General features: G+C 45.2%; 1 protein-coding gene across 1 annotated transcript in view; it reads left to right on the top strand.

The window, feature by feature from the left end:
- The window catches only part of LOC110504808 (uncharacterized), a 246,615-nt gene that overhangs the window by 206,436 nt on the left and 16,049 nt on the right, over positions 1–24,130 (top strand). The window contains exons 11-20 of the mRNA XM_090219451.1: positions 2,532–2,558; positions 2,727–2,753; positions 2,919–2,972; positions 4,633–4,677; positions 4,755–4,799; positions 4,912–4,989; positions 5,224–5,247; positions 10,924–10,959; positions 18,123–18,167; positions 18,370–18,450. Coding sequence (XP_090075577.1) covers positions 2,532–2,558; positions 2,727–2,753; positions 2,919–2,972; positions 4,633–4,677; positions 4,755–4,799; positions 4,912–4,989; positions 5,224–5,247; positions 10,924–10,959; positions 18,123–18,167; positions 18,370–18,450 — 462 coding nt within the window. The remainder of the gene's footprint in view (positions 1–2,531; positions 2,559–2,726; positions 2,754–2,918; positions 2,973–4,632; positions 4,678–4,754; positions 4,800–4,911; positions 4,990–5,223; positions 5,248–10,923; positions 10,960–18,122; positions 18,168–18,369; positions 18,451–24,130) is intronic.

Raw genomic sequence — 24,130 nt, 5'->3', positions numbered from 1 at the left:
TTCAACACACCTGGTTCTCTCTTGTCCTGCCTCTCTATGGAGGACTTCAACACACCTGGTTCTCTCTTGTCCTGCCCCTCCATGGAGGACTTCAACACACCTGGTTCTCTCTTGTCCTGCCTCTCTATGGAGGACTTCAACACACCTGGTTCTCTCTTGTCCTGCCTCTCTATGGAGGACTTCAACACACCTGGTTCTCTCTTGTCCTGCCTCTCTATGGAGGACTTCAACACACCTGGTTCTCTCTTGTCCTGCCTCTCTATGGAGGACTTCAACACACCTGGTTCTCTCTTGTCCTGCCTCTCTATGAAGGACTTCAACACACCTGGTTCTCTCTTGTCCTGCCTCTCTATGAAGGACTTCAACACACCTGGTTCTCTCTTGTCCTGCCTCTCTATGGAGGACTTCAACACACCTGGTTCTCTCTTGTCCTGCCTCTCTATGGAGGACTTCAACACACCTGGTTCTCTCTTGTCCTGCCTCTCCATGGAGGACTTCAACACACCTGGTTCTCTCTTGTCCTGCCTCTCTATGAAGGACTTCAACACACCTGGTTCTCTCTTGTCCTGCCTCTCTATGGAGGACTTCAACACACCTGGTTCTCTCTTGTCCTGCCTCTCTATGGAGGACTTCAACACACCTGGTTCTCTCTTGTCCTGCCTCTCTATGGAGGACTTCAACACACCTGGTTCTCTCTTGTCCTGCCTCTCTATGGAGGACTTCAACACACCTGGTTCTCTCTTGTCCTGCCTCTCTATGGAGGACTTCAACACACCTGGTTCTCTCTTGTCCTGCCTCTCTATGGAGGACTTCAACACACCTGGTTCTCTCTTGTCCTGCCTCTCTATGAAGGACTTCAACACACCTGGTTCTCTCTTGTCCTGCCTCTCTATGGAGGACTTCAACACACCTGGTTCTCTCTTGTCCTGCCTCTCTATGGAGGACTTCAACACACCTGGTTCTCTCTTGTCCTGCCCCTCCATGGAGGACTTCAACACACCTGGTTCTCTCTTGTCCTGCCTCTCTATGGAGGACTTCAACACACCTGGTTCTCTCTTGTCCTGCCTCTCTATGGAGGACTTCAACACACCTGGTTCTCTCTTGTCCTGCCTCTCCATGGAGGACTTCAACACACCTGGTTCTCTCTTGTCCTGCCTCTCTATGAAGGACTTCAACACACCTGGTTCTCTCTTGTCCTGCCTCTCTATGGAGGACTTCAACACACCTGGTTCTCTCTTGTCCTGCCTCTCTATGGATGACTTCAACACACCTGGTTCTCTCTTGTCCTGCCTCTCTATGAAGGACTTCAACACACCTGGTTCTCTCTTGTCCTGCCTCTCCATGGAGGACTTCAACACACCTGGTTCTCTCTTGTCCTGCCTCTCCATGGAGGACTTCAACACACCTGGTTCTCTCTTGTCCTGCCTCTCCATGGAGGACTTCAACACACCTGGTTCTCTCTTGTCCTGCCCCTCTATGGAGGACTTCAACACACCTGGTTCTCTCTTGTCCTGCCTCTCCATGGAGGCCTTCAACACACCTGGTTCTCTCTTGTCCTGCCTCTCCATGGAGGACTTCAACACACCTGGTTCTCTCTTGTCCTGCCTCTCTATGAAGGACTTCAACACACCTGGTTCTCTCTTGTCCTGCCCCTCTATGGAGGACTTCAACACACCTGGTTCTCTCTTGTCCTGCCTCTCTATGGAGGACTTCAACACACACCAAGCAACACACACCAAGCATACAATACATCCACTTGGAACACACACGCAAACACACACTCACAAACACACACACACGGACACACACACACACACACACAAACACACACACAAACACACACACACTCACAAACCCACACACACAAACACACACACACAAACACACACACACAAACACAAACACACACTCACAAACACACACACAATCAACAGCTTTATTTAACAGATTCATTGTAATCACCACTGGGTTCCAGACAATCATTTCAAAGACAGTCTGTGTTTGATGGGGTATGAAGTAATAGTATGTCTACCGATAGAGAAAGAGGCTTGTTATGCCCATGTACGTCACAGTTCATTTTAAACAGAGGTACAGTTATTTAGCAGACACTCTTATCCAGAGCGACTGACAATAGTGAGCACATCATTATTTTCATTTTTTTCCATACTGGTCCCCCATGGGAACCAAACCACGATCCCGGCGTTGCAAGCGGCGTGCTCTATCAACTGAGCCACATGTTGAAGTCAATTTAACCAGTGACATCAATAAGGGATCAGAGCTTTCACCTGGATTCACCTGGTCAGTTTATGTGAAGGAAAGAGCAGGTGTTCCTAATGTTTTGTGCACTCAGTGTATATGGCTCTGGGTAGATGGAGCCAAAAACAGCTCAACATACTGTACATAGCATGATAGCAGGCACCTAACCATAACTCTCTGTAGGCTGATAGAGCACTGACCTCTAGTGGCTATTCCTCAGAATACACAATATCTATGGCAATCCTGATGTGTGTTTTCTGCTCTGCTCTCCATAGGGTTTCCCTGGTCGTGATGGTATGGAGGTGAGTCTGATTGTTATACACATTTGAATGTTTCTTTGTGTTTTTGACTGTTTTACTAGTACACAAGCATGTTATATAGTACTGTACCTAGAGGCATGTTATTTAGTTTTGTGCACTAGCAGTTACAGTTTGGAGAAGATACACCAATTACATCTCTGTCATTCACAGGGCCAAGCAGGTTCACCTGGAAAGCCAGTAAGTCTCCAAGTTCCTACTCACACTACATAGCACAGTGATACACATATAACCATATATAAAGCACACTTTAAGTGCATGAAGTTTATACCTGCATAGATGCCTATGTATGTAATGAGGTAGACGCTGGAGTATTGACCTTTGTTGACCCCTGTGCACTCTCAGGGTGAAGATGGTGAAGCAGGATACGCAGGACCACAGGGACCCCCAGGGTCAAAGGTGATGATGCTAACGCTAACACACCTTCTCTTTTTATCTCTGTCAGACTAGCAACAGACCACCTGTGTTTTATTCTCTTATTATCTTCTCTCTCTTTCTGGCCGTCCCTGCCTCTCATATCTCTCTCTCTTTCTGGCCGTCCCTGCCTCTCATATCTCTCTCTCTTTCTGGCCGTCTCTGCCTCTCATATCTCTCTCTCTTTCTGGCCGTCTCTGCCTCTCACATCTCTCTTTCTGCCCGTCTCTGCCTCTCATATCTCTCTCTCTTTCTGGCCATCTCTGCCTCTCATATCTCTCTTTCTGCCCGTCTCTGCCTCTCATATCTCTCTCTCTTTCTGTCCGTCTCTGCCTCTCATATCTCTCTTTCTGCCCGTCTCTGCCTCTCATATCTCTCTCTCTCTTTCTGGCCGTCCCTGCCTCTCATATCTCTCTCTCTTTCCGGCCGACCCTGTCTCTCATATCTCTCTCTCTCTTTCTGGCCGTCCCTGCCTCTCATATCTCTTTCTCCTTCCGGCCGTCCCTGCCTCTCATATCTCTCTCTCTCTCTCTTTCTGGCTTTCCCTGCCTCTCATATCTCTCTTTCCGGCCGTCCCTGCATCTCATATCTCTCTCTCTTTCCGGCCGTCCCTGCCTCTCATATCTCTCTTTCTGGCCGTCCCTGCATCTCATATCTCTCTTTCCGGCCGTCCCTGCCTCTCATATCTCTCTTTCCGGCCGTCCCTGCCTCTCATATCTCTCTTTCCGGCCGTCCCTGCATATCATATCTCTTTTTCCGGCTGTCCCTGCATCTCATATCTCTCTTTTTCTGGCCGTCCCTGCATCTCATATCTCTCTTTTTCTGGCCGTCCCTGCCTCTCATATCTCTCTCTCATTCTGGCCATCCCTGCCTCTCATATCTCTCTCTCATTCTGGCCATCCCTGCCTCTCATATCTCTCTCCCTTTCTGGCCGTCCCTGCCTCTCATATCTCACTCTCTTTCTGGCCGTCCCTGCCTCTCATATCTCACTCTCTTTCATTCCTCCTTCTTCACTGGAGTTTATCGCTCTTAACAGGTCTTGGGTGGGCAGCATGAGTCTTCAGAAATACATCAAACACATAGCTTTCTCTCTCATTTGTACTCCCTTCATCTCTCCCTCTTTTTCTCTCACCATCTCTCTCTTCTCTCTGGTCCGAGGTCCTGCCAGCCTCTAGCCAGTCCTAACCCCTCTCCCCTGGCCCAGTGATGTCATAGGGTATTTTAATACTGCAAAAACCCCAGCTGCCAGCCACTTGGCCTCTCTATCAGCTACAGGGCGCAACATGAAGTATGTGTGAACACACTCCTGGGACGCATAGCTGTCTGGCAGTGAGTCGAAATTAGCTGATGTTTGTGGTTACTGAAGTTGTTATCGGGAACAAACTGCTCTACTCCAGCTCAGAATGTGGCCAAGGATAGATGAAGGCCTACTGGACAGGTCTGGCCTCTCTACAGCCTGTAACACATGTCTACTACAGGCCTGTTCTATGGTGATAATCCCTCTCAGCTCCTCTGGTGTTGTCCTTCACCACTACCCCTTTCAGCTGACATTATACCACTACAGGCAATCCTCCTACAGTTTAGGATATAGTCACATCTCTTACTGTGAAGTGGCTTTCTAACCCCTATGCCTCTGTGTGAACAGGGCCCGGCTGGTGAGAGGGGCATGGACGGACTCCCTGGGTTTAAGGTATGAGACCTCTAGATACAATAAAGATTGTTTCTTGTGACACAGACAATACATTTGGGTTTGTGTGTATTTTGTAGGGAGACAAAGGAGATATCGGAGAGCAAGGAGCCCAGGGAGACATGGTAGATATACACAGTCTATTAACCCACTAAGGATCAGTTAACTGTCACCTAACTTCTCATGTCATTATTGTATGCTTCTAAGTCCCCCCTCTCTCTGTTCCTCTCCTCTCAGGGTTATCCTGGTGAGAAAGGGGTTCCAGGCTCTACTGAGGTCATTGACTTCAATGGGAAGCTGCTAGAAGCCTTCCAGGTGAGTCCTCCCAGTCAGAGATGTCGACAATATACCTGGTGTGTATTTGAAGGTCCATAGACTCTCCTAGATAGGCTTGCAAAATTCAGTTAGCATTCCCAACATTCCCTGGTTTTCTGAAAATCACAGTTGGAAGGATTTCTGGAAGCCCTGTGAATTCTGGGAAAGTTGAATTTTGCAACTCTCCTCCTGGAGTATATACAGACTTAACATGCTGCTGTTCCTCCCTGACAGGCCATCCAGACCATCAGTGTCAGGGTAATCCACTGTCACTGCATGGTGTGGTAGATGATGTGATCTGTGACTGATTCTTAGACATAGGCATATACAGTCATACAAGTGAGTGTGCCCCCACACACATACATTACACGTGCACACAAACACACACACACGTGAGTGTACACATGTAACTTCATGGACCTGCGTGAATACCCCGTTTGTTTCTGTGTGTTTGTGTAAGGAGGAAACTCTATCCCACAGCCCTGACATCAGACATATTAATGTCATTACTCTGTCACCACAACTAACTCCCTCTATTAACCAGATACATGTAACCAAAGTCTCCCGCTACCGTCCACTGTCAGCTCATGATGTATTTGAGCCAGTTTGCTACAGCGGGAAAATTATTATGCAGAAACAGGAAATGGGGATTATAATTAATGGACATTTGTTTAGGGTTTGATACATTTTTCGTAAGGGAAAGTCAAGTCTGAAGTTTCAAAGTGTAAATTACAAACTTTAGAAGCCATTTTAAACCTCAAATACACTATGAGTCTATTTCATAGTGTTCTCCTGGGAGTAGGGTGATCACAGTAAGATCCTACGTCTGTACAGGACGCAACACTAAGCCACCATAAATACCTTCCAGCTGCAACACAATATCTGATTTTACATAGCCTGAAGTGACATTTTTAATCATGCAGAATCAAAACATCCTTCATTGCATTGTGTTATTGTTGCCTCATAGGATATGCGGCTTGAAATGAACCCTGGTATGTGGTGGTTTGAGCTGTGATGTTGCTTGGGTTGAAATTTGAATGATATAATACCCTGTTTACATTTTATGGCTCAATACAGTCGGGACACATAGTAAAGAGAGAAGGGGGCAGGGGGGGGTCTTTTAACTCCTTTCACATTCTAGACACAAAGCTATCCTCTTCATACAGAGAGACATTTCACTCCGTCATGCAGGGCCCCATGCTACATGCTAATAACAGATCCCTATCTCTTCAATGGCATGTGGTTCTGATTAAAAAAACACTATCACAGTGGGGCAAAAAAGTATTTAGTCAGCCACCAATTGTGCAAGTTCTCCCACTGTAACGGCTTTCTTCCTGGGAAGGAGAGGCGGACCAAAACGCAGCGTGGTTAAGGTTAAACGTTTAATAAAGACGAATACCGAAAAAACACTACAAATACACAAAACAATAAATGTGAAAACAGTCCTGTGTGGTGAAACAAACACAGACACGGAAATAACCACCCACAAATCCCAACACAAAACAGGCTACCTGAATATGGTTCCCAATCAGAGACAATGACTAACACCTGCCTCTGATTGAGAACCATATCAGGCCAAACATAGAAATAGACAAACCAGACACACAACATAGAATGCCCACCTAGCTCACGTCCTGACCAACACTAAAACAAGGAAAACACACAAGAACGATGGTCAGAACGTGACACCCACTTAAATAGATGCGGGAGGCCTGTACTTTTCATCATAGGTACACTTCAACTATGACAGACAAAATGAGAAAATAAAATACAGAAAATCACATTGTAGGATTTTTAATGAATTTATTTGCAAATTGTGGTGGAAAATAAGTATTTGGTCAATAACAAAAGTTTATCTCAATACTTTGTTATATACCCTTTGTTGGCAATGACAGAGGTCAAACGTTTTCTGTAAGTCTTCACAAGGTTTTCACCTTTTTGGCCCATTCCTCCATGCAGATCTCCTCTAGAGGAGTGATGTTTTGGGGCTGTTGCTGGGCAACACAGACTTTCAACTCCTTCCAAAGATTTTCTATGGGGTTGAGATCTGGAGACTGGCTAGGCCACTCCAGGACCTTGAAATGCTTCTTACGAAGCCACTCCTTCGTTGCCCGGGCGGTGTGTTTGGGATCATTGTCATGCTGAAAGACCCAGCCACGTTTCATCTTCAATGCCCTTGCTGATGCAAGGAGGTTTTCACTCAAAATCTCACGATACATGGCCCCATTCATTCTTTCCTTTACAAGGATCAGTCGTCCTGGTCCCTTTGCAGAAAAACAGCCCCAAAGCATGATGTTTACACCCCCATGCTTCACAGTAGGTATGGTGTTCCTTGGATGCAACTCAGCATTCTTTGTCCTCCAAACACGACTAGTTGAGTTTTTACCAAAAAGTTATATTTTGGTTTCATCTGACCATATGACATTCTCCCAATCTTCTTCTGGATCATCCAAATGCTCTCTAGCAAACTTCAGACGGGCCTGGACATGTACTGGCTTAAGCAGGGGGACACGTCTAGCACTGCAGGATTTGAGTCCCTGGCGGCGTAGTGTGTTACTGATGGTAGGCTTTGTTACTTTGGTCCCAGCTCTCTGCAGGTCATTCACTAGATCCCCCTGTGTGGTTCTGGGATTTTTGCTCACCGTTCTTGTGATCATTTTGACCCCACGGGGTGAGATCTTGCGTGGAGCCCCAGATCGAGGGAGATTATCAGTGGTCTTGTATGTCTTCCATTTCCTAATAATTGCTCCCACAGTTGATTTCTTCAAACCAAGCTGCTTACCTATTGCAGATTCAGTCTTCCCAGCCTGGTGCAGGTCTACAATTTTGACAGCTCTTTGGTCTTGGCTATAGTGGAGTTTGGAGTGTGACTGTTTGAGGTTGTGGACAGGTGTCTTTTATACTGATAACAAGTTCAAACAGGAGCCATTAATACAGGTAATGAGTGGAGGACAGAGGAGCCTCTTAAAGAAGAAGTTACAGGTCTGTAAGAGCCAGAAATCTTGCTTGTTTGTAGGTGACCAAATACTTATTTTCCACTATAATTTGCAAATAAATTCATTAAAAATCCTACAATGTGATTTTCTGTAAAAAAAAATATATATAATTTTGTCTGTCATAGTTGAAGTGTACCTATGATGAATTACAGGCCTCTCTCATCTTTTTAAGTGGAAGAACTTGCACAATTGGTGGCTGACTAAATACTTTTTTGCCCCACTGTACATTGGTCCCTGGAGACCAGGTCTAGAGTAGGCCCATACAGATGAGCTCGTTACAACATGGATCTGAGATCTGATCAGTGCTCTGAAACCTATCTACCTCAGTTTACATGGTCTCTCTTAATACGTTTCGGAGAGAGTCCAACCTTGGGAAGGCAAACATTGTGTGGCACTTCTGAATTGATTCATTTGTTTTTACGGCATTCAAATGATCTCTGTGGGTGGCTGTCGTTTCAGAAGATGGAGCAACTTGAAACAATAGTTGTTCGTAAATCTTTTCCGTTGCCATGGTTTTGGTGGAGCACAGAACTTAAACCTGGTAGAAGGGGAGAATCAGCATGTATTATACACCTCTGGGAATGAATATGATTTCCATCTTTTATTGCTTCAAGACCGCGCCGTGCTCCAGAGAGTACACACAACCGCTGCTTTGTGGCGGAGGGGACCAGGAGGCATGATGGAACCGACCTGTCGCTCATCTCTAACCGCCACAGGAAGGACCATGGTCTCCACATCCTTAATCCAGAATCCAGAAATAGAACCATGCATTAGCCCCAGCCCTAGGGTCAGCCCTTACCCAGGAAACCATCCATGCTGCATTGAGAGAATGTCAGTCTGAGTCCAGCGTTTCCATTCTCCTGCCCTGAATGAGTTACTCCATCCTGCCCCATTAAAGTCTGTGGTGAGGAGAGGTTAGGATGCTATGGATGCTAATAGTGCTGGCTAGGTCTACTGCAATGTGTATGGGGTTGTTTTAAGTTTACTGCTGGTGGGTGGAGGTATTTGGTGTGTTTGTGTGTGAGTGTGTGTGTGTGTGTGTGTGTGTGTGTGTGCATGTGTATCTCTCTATTTCCGGGTCAGTGCTTTGTTTCCCTACATCCTAAGCTAAGTCAATATAACGGCTGTGTGTTAGTGCTTCAATTAGTATAATGATGACTAATTTCAATGGTCTGGACAGGAAGGGAAAGACACAACATGTGCAGTGTTCTATGAAAGATGCAGCAGAGGTAACCGCTGGTACAAATATAAACAGCCCCCAACATTTACGCTAATGAATAAACCAGTCAGAGTTTACTCTCGTGATTAAACATATACAGTACCAGTCAAAAGTTTAGACACAGCTATTCTTTCAAGGGCTTTTCGTTATGTTTACTATTTTCTACTTTGTAGAATAATAGTGAAGACATCAAAACTATGAAATAACCCATATGGATTCATGTAGTAACCAAAAAAGTCTGAAACAAATCCAAATATATTTTATATTTGAGAATCTTCAAAGTAGCCACCCTTTGCCTTGATGACAGCTTTGCACATGGTTGGCCAATGGAAAATTGGACATTCATGCTGCGGGCTTTGGAGTCTAGTCAAACTGGCCGGACCTCAACGACCTGTGCAACAGGACTGGAGTGAAGGTCAGGTGGACATGGACTGATATGTAAACTCAACCAGTGACTGCCTCTGATGTAGTTGTGCCAGATTGCGGTGTTGTTGTGGAGGCTTCTGTCACCCATGATGGAACATCTCATCCTATATCCAGGACAACACTCCTTGGTATCAGACGGATGCAGCTATAGCAACACTGGACCAGCCTGAGGCTCCAGGGGAAACTCGTTGCTCTGGACTGTGCTGACCACTCTTTCTCCCATTCCATGTGCCAAAATGCTGCCATTGGCGAGGATATTCTCACCTTTAATATTAAGGCGAGGCTGCAAGTTCTACCAATAAAATATAATCTAGCACTCTGGTACCCTATAAACCAATGACCCATTTTGTATTCTACATGAGTCAAATGTAATGGAGTCAATTGCCCATGTTGGGAAAGGCTGCTGTTCATACAAGGATTTTTACAATGCTAGGCATGACCTGGTTTGATGTTGATGATGATGTGTTTTCCTGTGTGCCCAATATGCAAGATATTGTTGTTGAGGGGGAGGCCAGGGGGAGGGGCTCATTTGACAGATACATGCAGCAGGCCTTTGCCGAGAAGCTGCTTAAACACCAACCCCTCGTGGCACGCTTGGACAGCCTCAGGTGTAGGTGCTAGCTGGTGGTGCTGATATTTGGCAGTCTCGGCCACTTACACAGGCTTGCAGTGCGTGGCCTCCAGATTGAGGGCCTGACAAAAACTAGGGCAAAGCAATTGGATAGGTACTACTCTGTTTCATCTGTCGTGGGAAGCCTAACTGTTTGAAGAAGTAGGTGCTTTCAGTACCCTTGAGTGCCATGTATACATGGACCTTTGAAATGTTTGGATCTTTTTTTCGTACATTTGATTGGTTGATTAATATATTCCCGATTGATTGCCCAAGCCTCCAAAGTCCTTCTCTGAGAGTTCAACCGTCCTAACCCCGGGGTTAATTATACCATCCATGTTGTGTGATACAATGCCAGGGTATTGTGTTTTGCCAACTGCATGCCCTGCCTGAATATGGCCATATTTGCATCAAAGCATCCATAACGAAGATGGTCCTCATCAGCGAGGAGAATAAGAGAGGAAAATAAAAGAGAGGAGAGGAAAATAATGATCTGTTTGTTTACTGACAGGGTCATATTGTGAAATCCACAATGTTCCTGTTTTTGCTGAACGCTGTGACACATTTAATTGAACTGATGCTTTGTATTTCGTGTAACCTCTCTCTCTATACATGTATCTTTCTCTATATATATATCTTTCTCTATATTTTTTCTCTCTCTCTCTCTGTCTGTCCCTTTCTAGGGCCCACCAGGATTACCAGGGTCCCCAGGTGGAAAGGTAAGGTCTTATTTATCTAACTATACACATGCCATCTCTTCTATTAGTTTCTATAATCCATTCTATCAATATCCTTTCTATCAATATCCATTCTATCAATATCCATTCTATGAATATCCATTCTATCAATATCCATTCTATCAATATCCATTATATGAATATCCATTCTATCAATATCCATTCTATCAATATCCATTCTATCAATATCCATTCTATCAATATCCATTCTATCAATATCCATTATATGAATATCCATTCTATCAATATCCATTCTATGAATATCCATTCTATCAATATCCATTATATCAATATCCATTATATGAATATCCAAACTATCCATATCCATTCTATCAATATCCATTCTATCAATATCCATTCTATGAATATCCAAACTATCCATATCCATTCTATCAATATCCATTCTATCAATATCCATTCTATCAATATCCATTCTATGAATATCCAAACTATCCATATCCATTCTATCAATATCCATTCTATCAATATCCATTCTATCAATATCCATTCTATCAATATCCATTATATCAATATCCATTATATGAATATCCAAACTATCCATATCCATTCTATCAATATCCATTCTATCAATATCCATTCTATGAATATCCATTCTATGAATATCCATTCTATCAATATCCATTCTATCAATATCCATTCTATCAATATCCATTATATGAATATCCATTCTATCAATATCCATTATATCAATATCCATTATATGAATATCCATTCTATCAATATCCATTCTATCAATATCCATTCTATCAATATCCATTCTATCAATATCCATTATATGAATATCCATTCTATCAATATCCATTCTATCAATATCCATTATATGAATATCCAAACTATCCATATCCATTCTATCAATATCCATTCTATCAATATCCATTCTATGAATATCCATTCTATCAATATCCATTCTATCAATATCCATTCTATCAATATCCATTCTATCAATATCCATTCTATCAATATCCATTCTATCAATATCCATTCTATGAATATCCATTCTATCAATATCCATTCTATCAATATCCATTATATGAACATCCAAACTATCCATATCCATTCTATGAATATCCATTCTATCAATATCCATTCTATCAATATCCATTCTATCAATATCCATTCTATGAATATCCATTCTATCAATATCCATTCTATCAATATCCATTATATGAACATCCAAACTATCCATATCCATTCTATGAATATCCATTCTATCAATATCCATTCTATAAATATCCATTCTATCAATATCCATTCTATCAATATCCATTCTATCAATATCCATTCTATCAATATCCATTCTATCAATATCCATTCTATCAATATCCATTCTATGAATATCCATTCTATCAATATCCATTCTATCAATATCCATTCTATCAATATCCATTCTATCAATATCCATTCTATGAATATCCATTCTATCAATATCCATTCTATCAATATCCATTCTATGAATATCCAATCTATGAATATCCATTCTATCAATATCCATTCTATCAATATCCATTCTATCAATATCCATTCTATCAATATCCATTCTATCAATATACTGTGGCAGACGGCAGGGAGAGGTGAGGGGAGTGGTTATTGAGGGGAGATATCTTGCAGCCCACTGGCTCCACCCCATAGCCTTTGTTGGACTTCCTGCCCCAACGAGGCAAGGCTGTGTGTGAAACATTAAGCCAGAGAGTGCATTGGGATAAAAGAGGAAGCAGCCTGCACAAGGAGGCAGATAAAGGAGAGAAAAACCTGTGTTATGAAGAGTGGGAGAAGAGAGGACAAGGTCTATGAGATTACCCATTGTGACTTGGACTGTCGGATTACCCCCCTTGTGTACCAAACTGGATTGGCTGAGGACCCGAGTTTTAGGATGACCCCTGGAGAACGGAATGGACAACGAGAACGGCTTGTGAAGTAATTGGAGAATTCCCCCTTATTCCCCAGTGTACCAAAATCCCTAATAAACTCCCCATTTGAATTCTAGTTGTGCAACTGGTGCATGTTTTGTTATTGAACTTGGTGATGTGGAAACCCCACGCCTGCTACATATGGTGGAGAATGCGGGCAACCCAAACCAAGCTCAATAACTAAACAGACACAGAGCACAATGGTCGAGGCGAACATAGCACAGCAGGCTGTGCACTGGGAGCTGCTGGATGAACAGCAGACCGCTCTCCTGCGAGCGGAACTCAGTCAGCTGACAGCTGCCCAAACTGGCATAGTGACAGGCGCAGCAGTCTCTTGTAGGTTTATACTGAAGCTGACAGAGGCTGACGACATTGAGGCATGCCTTCGAGAGGACGGCGGCTAGGGATAAATGGCCCCATGAGCAATGGGCCAGCCTCTTAGCACCCTTCCTGTTAGGCATGGCACAGAAGACCTATCAGGTTGACCAGGCGATGCATTACGAGGTGCTGCACCGGTATGGTTACACCCTGATTAGTAGGGCATGAAGATTCTATGATTGGGCATATGATCTTACATCATCCCACCGATCACAAATGCATGATCTAATTAGGCTGGCTAACTGCTGAGCCCCTGACGCTCACAACCATCGAGAAAGTGGTCATAGATATATGTATACACTCTCTCCCGTTCAAAGCTAAAAAGGTTAGCCAGCCAAACTAACCTCCAGAGCACAGATCAACTGGTGGAAGGACAACAGGTAGCTTTGGAGGTCCTGCACAATGGACAAGCACGGAAGGAGGAACCCTCCACTCGCCCGAAGGAGCGAAAAAGGATGGAGGACCACGCCGGGACACCGGCCAAGGATGGAGGAACAACAACACGCAGCTCCGTGAGATGACGCTCCTTCTTGGACAGCAGGAAATGCTATGAGTGTGGTGAGCCGGGACACATCTCCTGGAACGGTTTAAGCGGCGATGTCCCAATGCCTTCGGCCTCAACCAGTGAGGTAGCCAACGGGCGGCCCTGCGGCTTGCAGATGGCATGCTGGACTATGGAGAGTGGTCCTTCCCCTGTCACCCCAGTAAGAGCCAATGGAAAGGACACCACGGCACTTGTGGACTCTGGGAGTATGGTGATCCGACTTGACATCGCCCAGTCCCCAAACCTGGCGGAGACCGTGGCCATCACGTGCATACACGGTGAGACCAAGGACTACCCTACCACACTCCTCCACTTATAGACCACAAAGGGAAAACACACAGGACCAGTGGGAGTCATCCCAAACCTGCCTGTGCTGGTCCTTATCGGGAGGAATTTCCCGATGGTCTGCCAACTGTGGACCAGTATGTCTGGAGACGTGAGGAATCTAGGGAACCAGAAGGGAGTAGGAACCTGGAGAGGTGGGAGAGACGTCAGAAGGCGGAATGACCGGATGTGAACCCCCAGGCATCAACTAAACCCCTCTCAGAGGGGGACTCTGAAGCCAGACTGGAGGGAGAGGTGGTGAGTCTGGAAGACATGTTCCCAATGGACCATGAGGTGGCGTCAGAGCTCGCCTCTCTAGCGGGCCGGTTCGGCACGGCCCAACTGAAGGATCCCAACTTGGCCAGCGCTCTCCAGCAGGTGACCGCGGTAGACGGAAAGCCAGTGGAGGGGTAAGTCAAATAACCTACCCCCATTTTTCTATAAAGAAGAAGTTGCTATGTCAGGCCATGAAGAAGAATGACGAATGTCTGGAGTTGTTGTTGGTGCCCCGTCCCTTTGTATGTCTGTCCTGCAGTTGGCGCACTCCCACCTTCTTGGGGCTCACCTAAGGGTGGAGAAGACCTTAGACAGGATCAAGGCACGATTTTACTGGCCAGGGGTGAAGAGAGCAGTGAAAGAATACTGCCGCAGTTGCCCGGAGTGCCAGCAAAACTCTGTTTCACAGTCCCTTAATTCCCCTCCCTATTATTTCAGTCCCTTTCAGCAGGATCGCAATGGACCTGGTGGGACCTCTACCCAAGAGCAACCGAGTGCACTAGTTATTCTGGATTATGCCACTGGTTACCTGGAAGCCATTCCCCTGTGCACCATGGCCACCAAAGGAATCACACATGAGTTGGTCATGCTGTTCTCCCAAGTAGGCATCCCCGATGAGATATTGACCAACCAGGGCACCCCGTTCATGTCACAAATCATGAAGGATCTATGCAAGCTAATGAAAATAATCCAGTTGCACACCTCAGTGTTTCACACTTAGACTGATGGGTTGATGGAAAGATTAAATCGAATCCTGAAGTAGATGATAAAGAAGGTGATGGAGGCTGACGGAAAGAATTGGGACCAGCTGCTATCCTACCTGATGTTTTCGATCTGAGAAGTGCCCCAAGCTTCAACAGGATTCTCTCCCTTCGAACTCCTGTACGGGAGACAACCCCGAGGACTGCTGGACGTGGCTAAAGAAGCTTGGGAACCGCAACCGCTGCCCCGTCGAACCTTGGTGGAGCACATAGGTGACATGAGAGATCGGATGGCAACCCTGTGGCCCCTGGTATGGGAACACATGCTGGAGGCCCAGGAGGCCCAAGCGTGGGTGTACAACAGAGGGTTACAATGAAGGGACTTTCATCCAGGAGACAAAGTGTTGATGTTGGTCCCCACCTCAGAATGTAAGCTTTTGGCCCAATGGAATGGGCCACACGAAGTCATTGAGAAGGTGGGTGAAGTTAAATATAGGGTCAGACAGCCAGGACGTAGGCATCTGACCCAGCTTTACAATGTGAATTTGCTAAAGAAATGGAATGCACGTGATGTACTCTATTTCCCCGAAGAAGGCTACCACAGAGACCGAGCCAGCGGAGGTGCCAATGGGGGAGCAGCTGAGCCAAGCCCAGAAGCAGGAGCTGAGGGATTTGGTCGGCAGAAACCTGGATGTGTTCTCCAGTGAACCAGGTCACACCGATCTGGCACAGCATCATCACCAAACCCGGGAAAAAGGTGAAGTTGAGACCCTACCGCCTACAGGAAGCAAGGAGAGAAGCTGTCAGGACCGAGGTAAAAACGATGTTGGAAGCTGATATAATCGAATAGTGAGTGGTGCAGCCCCATACTGTTGGTGCCGAAACCAGACGGCACCATTCCGTTCTGTAATGATTTTAGAAAGGTAAATTAAATCGCCTATCCCATGCCCCGACTTGATGAATTAATCAAACGGCTAGGGACCGCCCGATTAATCCGCATGCTCGACCTGATGAAGGTTTATGGGCAGGTACCCTTAACTCCCGAGGCACAGGAGACAACTGCTTTTGCCACCCCGGATGGACTGTTCCATTACAAGAAGCTGCCCTTTGGGCTGCACGGGCCCCTGCCACCTTCCAGAGGTTGATGGACCGGGTCCTCTGACCCCATCGGGAGTACGCGGCGGCATACATTGACGATATTGTGATCCATGGGAGTGAGTGGGAGGCACATTTAAACCAGGTGAGCGCGGTATTGCCGGCCTTACGGGAGGTAGGGCTAACAGCGAACCTAAAGAAATGTCGGCTTGGCCTGTGGGAAGCTGAGTACCTGGGGTACACGATCGGGAGAGGGATGTGTCAAACCCCAGGTGAAGAAGGTGGAGGTGATTCGGGACTGGCCCCACCCCCTCACCAAGAAGCAGGTTGACTAGTTCCTACCAGAGATTTATTCCCCACTTTGCCTCCCTAGCCAGCCCCCTGACAGATCTGACCAGGAGCCGTCTGCCCGCCCAGGTGACGTGGACCGAGGAGACTGAAAAAGCCTTCCAGGACCTAAAGGGAGCACTGTGTTCTGGAACCATGCTGGTGACCCTGAACTTCTCCAAACCACTGGTGGTACAGACTGATGCGTCCGAAACAGGGGTGGGTGCCGACCTATCACAGCTGCAAGAAGGTGACTAACACCAGGTCATGTACATTACCCGGAAGCTGTTGCTGTGGGAACAAAAATATTGAACGGTGGAGAAAGACTGTCTCGCGTCAAGTCGGCGCTGGAAACGCTGAAGTATTACTTATTGGGATGGCACTTCACCCTCGTGACAGACCATGCACCACTGGTTTGGATTTCATGGTATAAGGACAGTAACGCTCGGGGTCACCCGCTGGTTCCTATCCTTACAGCCCTTTGCTTTCTCTGTCGTCCACAGATCAGGTGCAGCCCATGGAAATGCCGATGCCCTCTCCAGGAGGGATGCTCTATGGAGCTGGTCCGCTCTAGGGAGCTGGACTGAGGAGTGGGGTGTAGCAGACGACAGGGAGAGGTGAGAGGAGTGGTTATTGAGGGGAAAAACCTTGCAGCCCGCTGGCTCCACCCCCAAGCCTTATATAGACTTCCTGCCCCAATGAGGAGAGGCTAATAGAGAAAGTGGCCTACACAAAGAGGCAGAGAAAGTGAAACGTGCGTTATGAAGAGTGGGAGAAGAGAGGACAATATCTATGAGATTACCCATTGTGACTTGGACTGTCGGATTACCTCCCCTTGTGTACCGAACCGGATTGGCTGAGGACCCGAGTTTTAGGATTACCCCTGGAGAACGGAATGGAGAACGGCTTGTGGACTGTGAAGTAATTGGTGAATTCTCCCTTATTCCCCAGTGTACAAAAAACCCTAATAAACTCCCCATTTGTATTCTAGTTGTGGGACTCGTGCATGTTTTGTTATTGAACTTGGTGATGTGGAAACCCCACAGCCTGCTACAATACATTCTATCAATACATACTGAGTATATAAAACATTATTTCCATAACAAAGACTGACTAGGTGAAAGCTATGGTCCCTTATTGATGTCACTTGTTAAATCCACTTCAATCAATGTAAATTAAGGATTGTGTATGTGTGCCAGGGTGAATAGGCAAGACAAAATATTTAAGTGCCTTTGAACGGGGTATGGTAGTAGGTGCCAGGCGCGCCAGTTTGAGTCAAGAATTGCAAAACTGATGGGTTTTTCACACTCAACAGTTTCCTGTGTGTATCAAGAATGGTCCACCACTCAAAGGACATCCAGCCAACTTGACACAACCGTGGGAAGCATTGTGATCAACATGGGCCAGTATCCCTGTGGAGTGCTTTTGACACCTTGTAGAGTCCATGCCCTGACGAATTGAGGATGTTCTGAAGGAAAAGAGGGAGTAAAATGCTATGCATTGTAGTTTTAATCACTGGAAGTCAATGAAGACTCTTGAGGATGAGTTAAGTTATTTTCCTCCCTACTCCAGGGAGAGCTAGGCTTGTCTGGACCATCTGGACTGGATGGGGAGAAGGTATGGTAGTCACACTAATGTCCAGTCAACATTTTGAATATCCCACAATCCCATTAAATCAGCATATCATTCCAATGTTCGCTGAACAGAACAGTCATTCAGTACATGATGTATTTAATGCATTTTTTTTATCTGGGATGATCATGAACATAGTTAATCAAAGCTCCCCTCACCTTTGAACTCTACCCTCCTCTCCTGTTAGGGTCCGAAGGGAGATATGGGGGAGACAGGGTCAATCGGAGAGAAAGGAGAGAAAGGAGAGATGGGTCTCTCTGGGCCAGGGGTAAGTAGAGAGAGTAGTCATACACTGATGGGTCTCTAGGTCAGTGGTTAGTATAGATATACTAGAGTCCAACACTGAGTCTCTATGGGCCAGTGGTTAGTATAGATAGACTAGTCATACACTGAGTCTCTCTAGGTCAGTGGTTAGTATAGATATACTAGAGTCCAACACTGAGTCTCTCTGGGCCAGTGGTTAGTATAGATAGACTAGAGTCCAACACTGAGTCTCTCTGGGCCAGTGGTTAGTATAGATAGACTAGAGTCCAACACTGAGTCTCTCTGGGCCAGTGGTTAGTATAGATAGACTAGTCATACACTGAGTCTCTCTAGGTCAGTGGTTAGTATAGATAGACTAGTCCTACACTGAGTCTCTAGGCCAGTGGTTAGTATAGATAGACTAGAGTCCAACACTGAGTCTCTAGGCCAGTGGTTAGTATAGATATACTAGAGTCCAACACTGAGTCTTTCTGGGCCAGTGGTTAGTATAGATAGACTAGAGTCCAACACTGAGTCTCTCTAGGCCAGTGGTTAGTATAGATAGACTAGAGTCCAACACTGAGTCTCTCTAGGTCAGTGGTTAGTATAGATAGACTAGTCCTACACTGAGTCTCTAGGCCAGTGGTTAGTATAGATAGACTAGAGTCCAACACTGAGTCTCTAGGCCAGTGGTTAGTATAGATATACTAGAGTCCAACACTGAGTCTTTCTGGGCCAGTGGTTAGTATAGATAGACTAGAGTCCAACACTGAGTCTCTCTAGGCCAGTGGTTAGTATAGATAGACTAGAGTCCAACACTGAGTCTCTCTAGGTCAGTGGGTAGTATAGATAGACTATAGTCCAACACTGGGTCTCTCTGGGCCAGTGGTTAGTATAGATATACTAGAGTCCAACACTGAGTCTCTAGGCCAGTGGTTAGTATAGATAGACTAGTCCTACACTGAGTCTCTAGGCCAGTGGTTAGTATAGATAGACTAGTCCTACACTGAGTCTCTCTAGGTCAGTGGTTAGTATAGATAGACTAGAGTCCAACACTGAGTCTCTCTAGGCCAGTGGTTAGTATAGATAGACTAGAATCCAACACTGAGTCTCTCGGTCAGTGGTTAGTATAGATAGACTAGTCATACACTGAGTCTCTAGGTCAGTGGTTAGTATAGATATACTAGAGTCCAACACTGAGTCTCTAGGTCAGTGGTTAGTATAGATATACTAGAGTCCAACACTGAGTCTCTCTGGGCCAGTGGTTAGTATAGATAGACTAGTCATACACTGAGTCTCCAGGTCAGTGGTTAGTATAGATAGACTAGTCATACACTGAGTCTCTCTGGACCAGTGGTTAGTATAGATAGACTAGTCATACACTGAGTCTCTCTAGGTCAGTGGTTAGTATAGATATACTAGAGTCCAACACTGAGTCTATCTGGGCCAGTGGTTAGTATAGATAGACTAGAGTCCAACACTGAGTCTCTCTGGGCCAGTGGTTAGTATAGATAGACTAGAGTCCAACACTGAGTTTCTCTGGGCCAGTGGTTAGTATAGATAGACTAGTCATACACTGAGTCTCTAGGTCAGTGGTTAGTATAGATATACTAGAGTCCAACACTGAGTCTCTCTGGGCCAGTGGTTAGTATAGATAGACTAGTCATACTCTCCAGGTCAGTGGTTAGTATAGATAGACTAGTCATACACTGAGTCTCTCTGGACCAGTGGTTAGTATAGATAGACTAGTCATACACTGAGTCTCTCTAGGTCAGTGGTTAGTATAGATATACTAGAGTCCAACACTGAGTCTCTCTGGGCCAGTGGTTAGTATAGATAGACTAGAGTCCAACACTGAATCTCTCTAGGCCAGTGGTTAGTATAGATATACTAGAGTCCAACACTGAGTCTTTCTGGGCCAGTGGTTAGTATAGATAGACTAGAGTCCAACACTGAGTCTCTCTAGGCCAGTGGTTAGTATAGATAGACTAGAGTCCAACACTGAGTCTCTCTAGGTCAGTGGTTAGTATAGATAGACTAGTCCTACACTGAGTCTCTAGGCCAGTGGTTAGTATAGATAGACTAGAGTCCAACACTGAGTCTCTAGGCCAGTGGTTAGTATAGATATACTAGAGTCCAACACTGAGTCTTTCTGGGCCAGTGGTTAGTATAGATAGACTAGAGTCCAACACTGAGTCTCTCTAGGCCAGTGGTTAGTATAGATAGACTAGAGTCCAACACTGAGTCTCTCTAGGTCAGTGGGTAGTATAGATAGACTATAGTCCAACACTGGGTCTCTCTGGGCCAGTGGTTAGTATAGATATACTAGAGTCCAACACTGAGTCTCTAGGCCAGTGGTTAGTATAGATAGACTAGTCCTACACTGAGTCTCTAGGCCAGTGGTTAGTATAGATAGACTAGTCCTACACTGAGTCTCTCTAGGTCAGTGGTTAGTATAGATAGACTAGAGTCCAACACTGAGTCTCTCTAGGCCAGTGGTTAGTATAGATAGACTAGAATCCAACACTGAGTCTCTCGGTCATTGGTTAGTATAGATAGACTAGTCATACACTGAGTCTCTAGGTCAGTGGTTAGTATAGATATACTAGAGTCCAACACTGAGTCTCTAGGTCAGTGGTTAGTATAGATATACTAGAGTCCAACACTGAGTCTCTCTGGGCCAGTGGTTAGTATAGATAGACTAGTCATACACTGAGTCTCCAGGTCAGTGGTTAGTATAGATAGACTAGTCATACACTGAGTCTCTCTGGACCAGTGGTTAGTATAGATAGACTAGTCATACACTGAGTCTCTCTAGGTCAGTGGTTAGTATAGATATACTAGAGTCCAACACTGAGTCTATCTGGGCCAGTGGTTAGTATAGATAGACTAGAGTCCAACACTGAGTCTCTCTGGGCCAGTGGTTAGTATAGATAGACTAGAGTCCAACACTGAGTTTCTCTGGGCCAGTGGTTAGTATAGATAGACTAGTCATACACTGAGTCTCTCTAGGTCAGTGGTTAGTATAGATATACTAGAGTCCAACACTGAGTCTCTCTGGGCCAGAACTTAGTATAGATAGACTAGAGTCCAACACTGAGTCTCTCTGGGCCAGTGGTTAGTATAGATAGACTAGAGTCCAACACTGAGTCTCTCTGCCCAGTGGTTAGTATAGATAGACTAGTCATACACTGAGTCTCTCTAGGTCAGTGGTTAGTATAGATAGACTAGTCCTACACTGAGTCTCTAGGCCAGTGGTTAGTATAGATAGACTAGAGTCCAACACTGAGTCTCTAGGCCAGTGGTTAGTATAGATATACTAGAGTCCAACACTGAGTCTTTCTGGGCCAGTGGTTAGTATAGATAGACTAGAGTCCAACACTGAGTCTCTCTAGGCCAGTGGTTAGTATAGATAGACTAGAGTCCAACACTGAGTCTCTCTAGGTCAGTGGTTAGTATAGATAGACTAGTCCTACACTGAGTCTCTAGGCCAGTGGTTAGTATAGATAGACTAGAGTCCAACACTGAGTCTCTAGGCCAGTGGTTAGTATAGATAGACTAGAGTCCAACACTGAGTCTCTAGGCCAGTGGTTAGTATAGATATACTAGAGTCCAACACTGAGTCTTTCTGGGCCAGTGGTTAGTATAGATAGACTAGAGTCCAACACTGAGTCTCTCTAGGCCAGTGGTTAGTATAGATAGACTAGAGTCCAACACTGAGTCTCTCTAGGTCAGTGGGTAGTATAGATAGACTATAGTCCAACACTGGGTCTCTCTGGGCCAGTGGTTAGTATAGATATACTAGAGTCCAACACTGAGTCTCTAGGCCAGTGGTTAGTATAGATAGACTAGTCCTACACTGAGTCTCTAGGCCAGTGGTTAGTATAGATAGACTAGTCCTACACTGAGTCTCTCTAGGTCAGTGGTTAGTATAGATAGACTAGAGTCCAACACTGAGTCTCTCTAGGCCAGTGGTTAGTATAGATAGACTAGAGTCCAACACTGAGTCTCTCTAGGTCAGTGGTTAGTATAGATAGACTAGTCCTACACTGAGTCTCTCTAGGTCAGTGGTTAGTATAGATATACTAGAGTCCAACACTGAGTCTATCTGGGCCAGTGGTTAGTATAGATAGACTAGAGTCCAACACTGAGTCTCTCTGGGCCAGTGGTTAGTATAGATAGACTAGAGTCCAACACTGAGTTTCTCTGGGCCAGTGGTTAGTATAGATAGACTAGTCATACACTGAGTCTCTCTAGGTCAGTGGTTAGTATAGATATACTAGAGTCCAACACTGAGTCTCTCTGGGCCAGAACTTAGTATAGATAAACTAGAGTCCAACACTGAGTCTCTCTGGGCCAGTGGTTAGTATAGATAGACTAGAGTCCAACACTGAGTCTCTCTGGGCCAGTGGTTAGTATAGATAGACTAGTCATACACTGAGTCTCTCTAGGTCAGTGGTTAGTATAGATAGACTAGTCCTACACTGAGTCTCTAGGCCAGTGGTTAGTATAGATAGACTAGAGTCCAACACTGAGTCTCTAGGCCAGTGGTTAGTATAGATATACTAGAGTCCAACACTGAGTCTTTCTGGGCCAGTGGTTAGTATAGATAGACTAGAGTCCAACACTGAGTCTCTCTAGGCCAGTGGTTAGTATAGATAGACTAGAGTCCAACACTGAGTCTCTCTAGGTCAGTGGGTAGTATAGATAGACTATAGTCCAACACTGGGTCTCTCTGGGCCAGTGGTTAGTATAGATATACTAGAGTCCAACACTGAGTCTCTAGGCCAGTGGTTAGTATAGATAGACTAGTCCTACACTGAGTCTCTAGGCCAGTGGTTAGTATAGATAGACTAGTCCTACACTGAGTCTCTCTAGGTCAGTGGTTAGTATAGATAGACTAGAGTCCAACACTGAGTCTCTCTAGGCCAGTGGTTAGTATAGATAGACTAGAATCCAACACTGAGTCTCTCGGTCAGTGGTTAGTATAGATAGACTAGTCATACACTGAGTCTCTAGGTCAGTGGTTAGTATAGATATACTAGAGTCCAACACTGAGTCTCTAGGTCAGTGGTTAGTATAGATATACTAGAGTCCAACACTGAGTCTCTCTGGGCCAGTGGTTAGTATAGATAGACTAGTCATACACTGAGTCTCCAGGTCAGTGGTTAGTATAGATAGACTAGTCATACACTGAGTCTCTCTGGACCAGTGGTTAGTATAGATAGACTAGTCATACACTGAGTCTCTCTAGGTCAGTGGTTAGTATAGATATACTAGAGTCCAACACTGAGTCTCTCTGGGCCAGTGGTTAGTATAGATAGACTAGAGTCCAACACTGAATCTCTCTAGGCCAGTGGTTAGTATAGATATACTAGAGTCCAACACTGAGTCTTTCTGGGTCAGTGGTTAGTATAGATAGACTAGAGTCCAACACTGAGTTTCTCTAGGTCAGTGGTTAGTATAGATAGACTAGTCATACACTGAGTCTCTAGGCCAGTGGTTAGTATAGATATACTAGAGTCCAACACTGAGTCTCTCTAGGCCAGTGGTTAGTATAGATAGACTAGTCCTACACTGAGTCTCTCAAGGCCAGTGGTTAGTATAGATAGACTAGAGTCCAACACTGAGTTTCTCTAGGTCAGTGGTTAGTATAGATAGACTAGTCATACACTGAGTCTCTAGGCCAGTGGTTAGTATAGATA

The sequence above is a fragment of the Oncorhynchus mykiss genome, chromosome 25, assembly GCF_057628025.1.
Source record: "Oncorhynchus mykiss isolate SJ-2025 chromosome 25, ASM5762802v1, whole genome shotgun sequence".
In the NCBI taxonomy this organism is placed as follows: domain Eukaryota; kingdom Metazoa; phylum Chordata; class Actinopteri; order Salmoniformes; family Salmonidae; genus Oncorhynchus; species Oncorhynchus mykiss.
The sequence above is the reverse complement of the archived record's forward strand: the minus strand, read 5'-3'. Positions and strand labels throughout refer to the sequence as shown.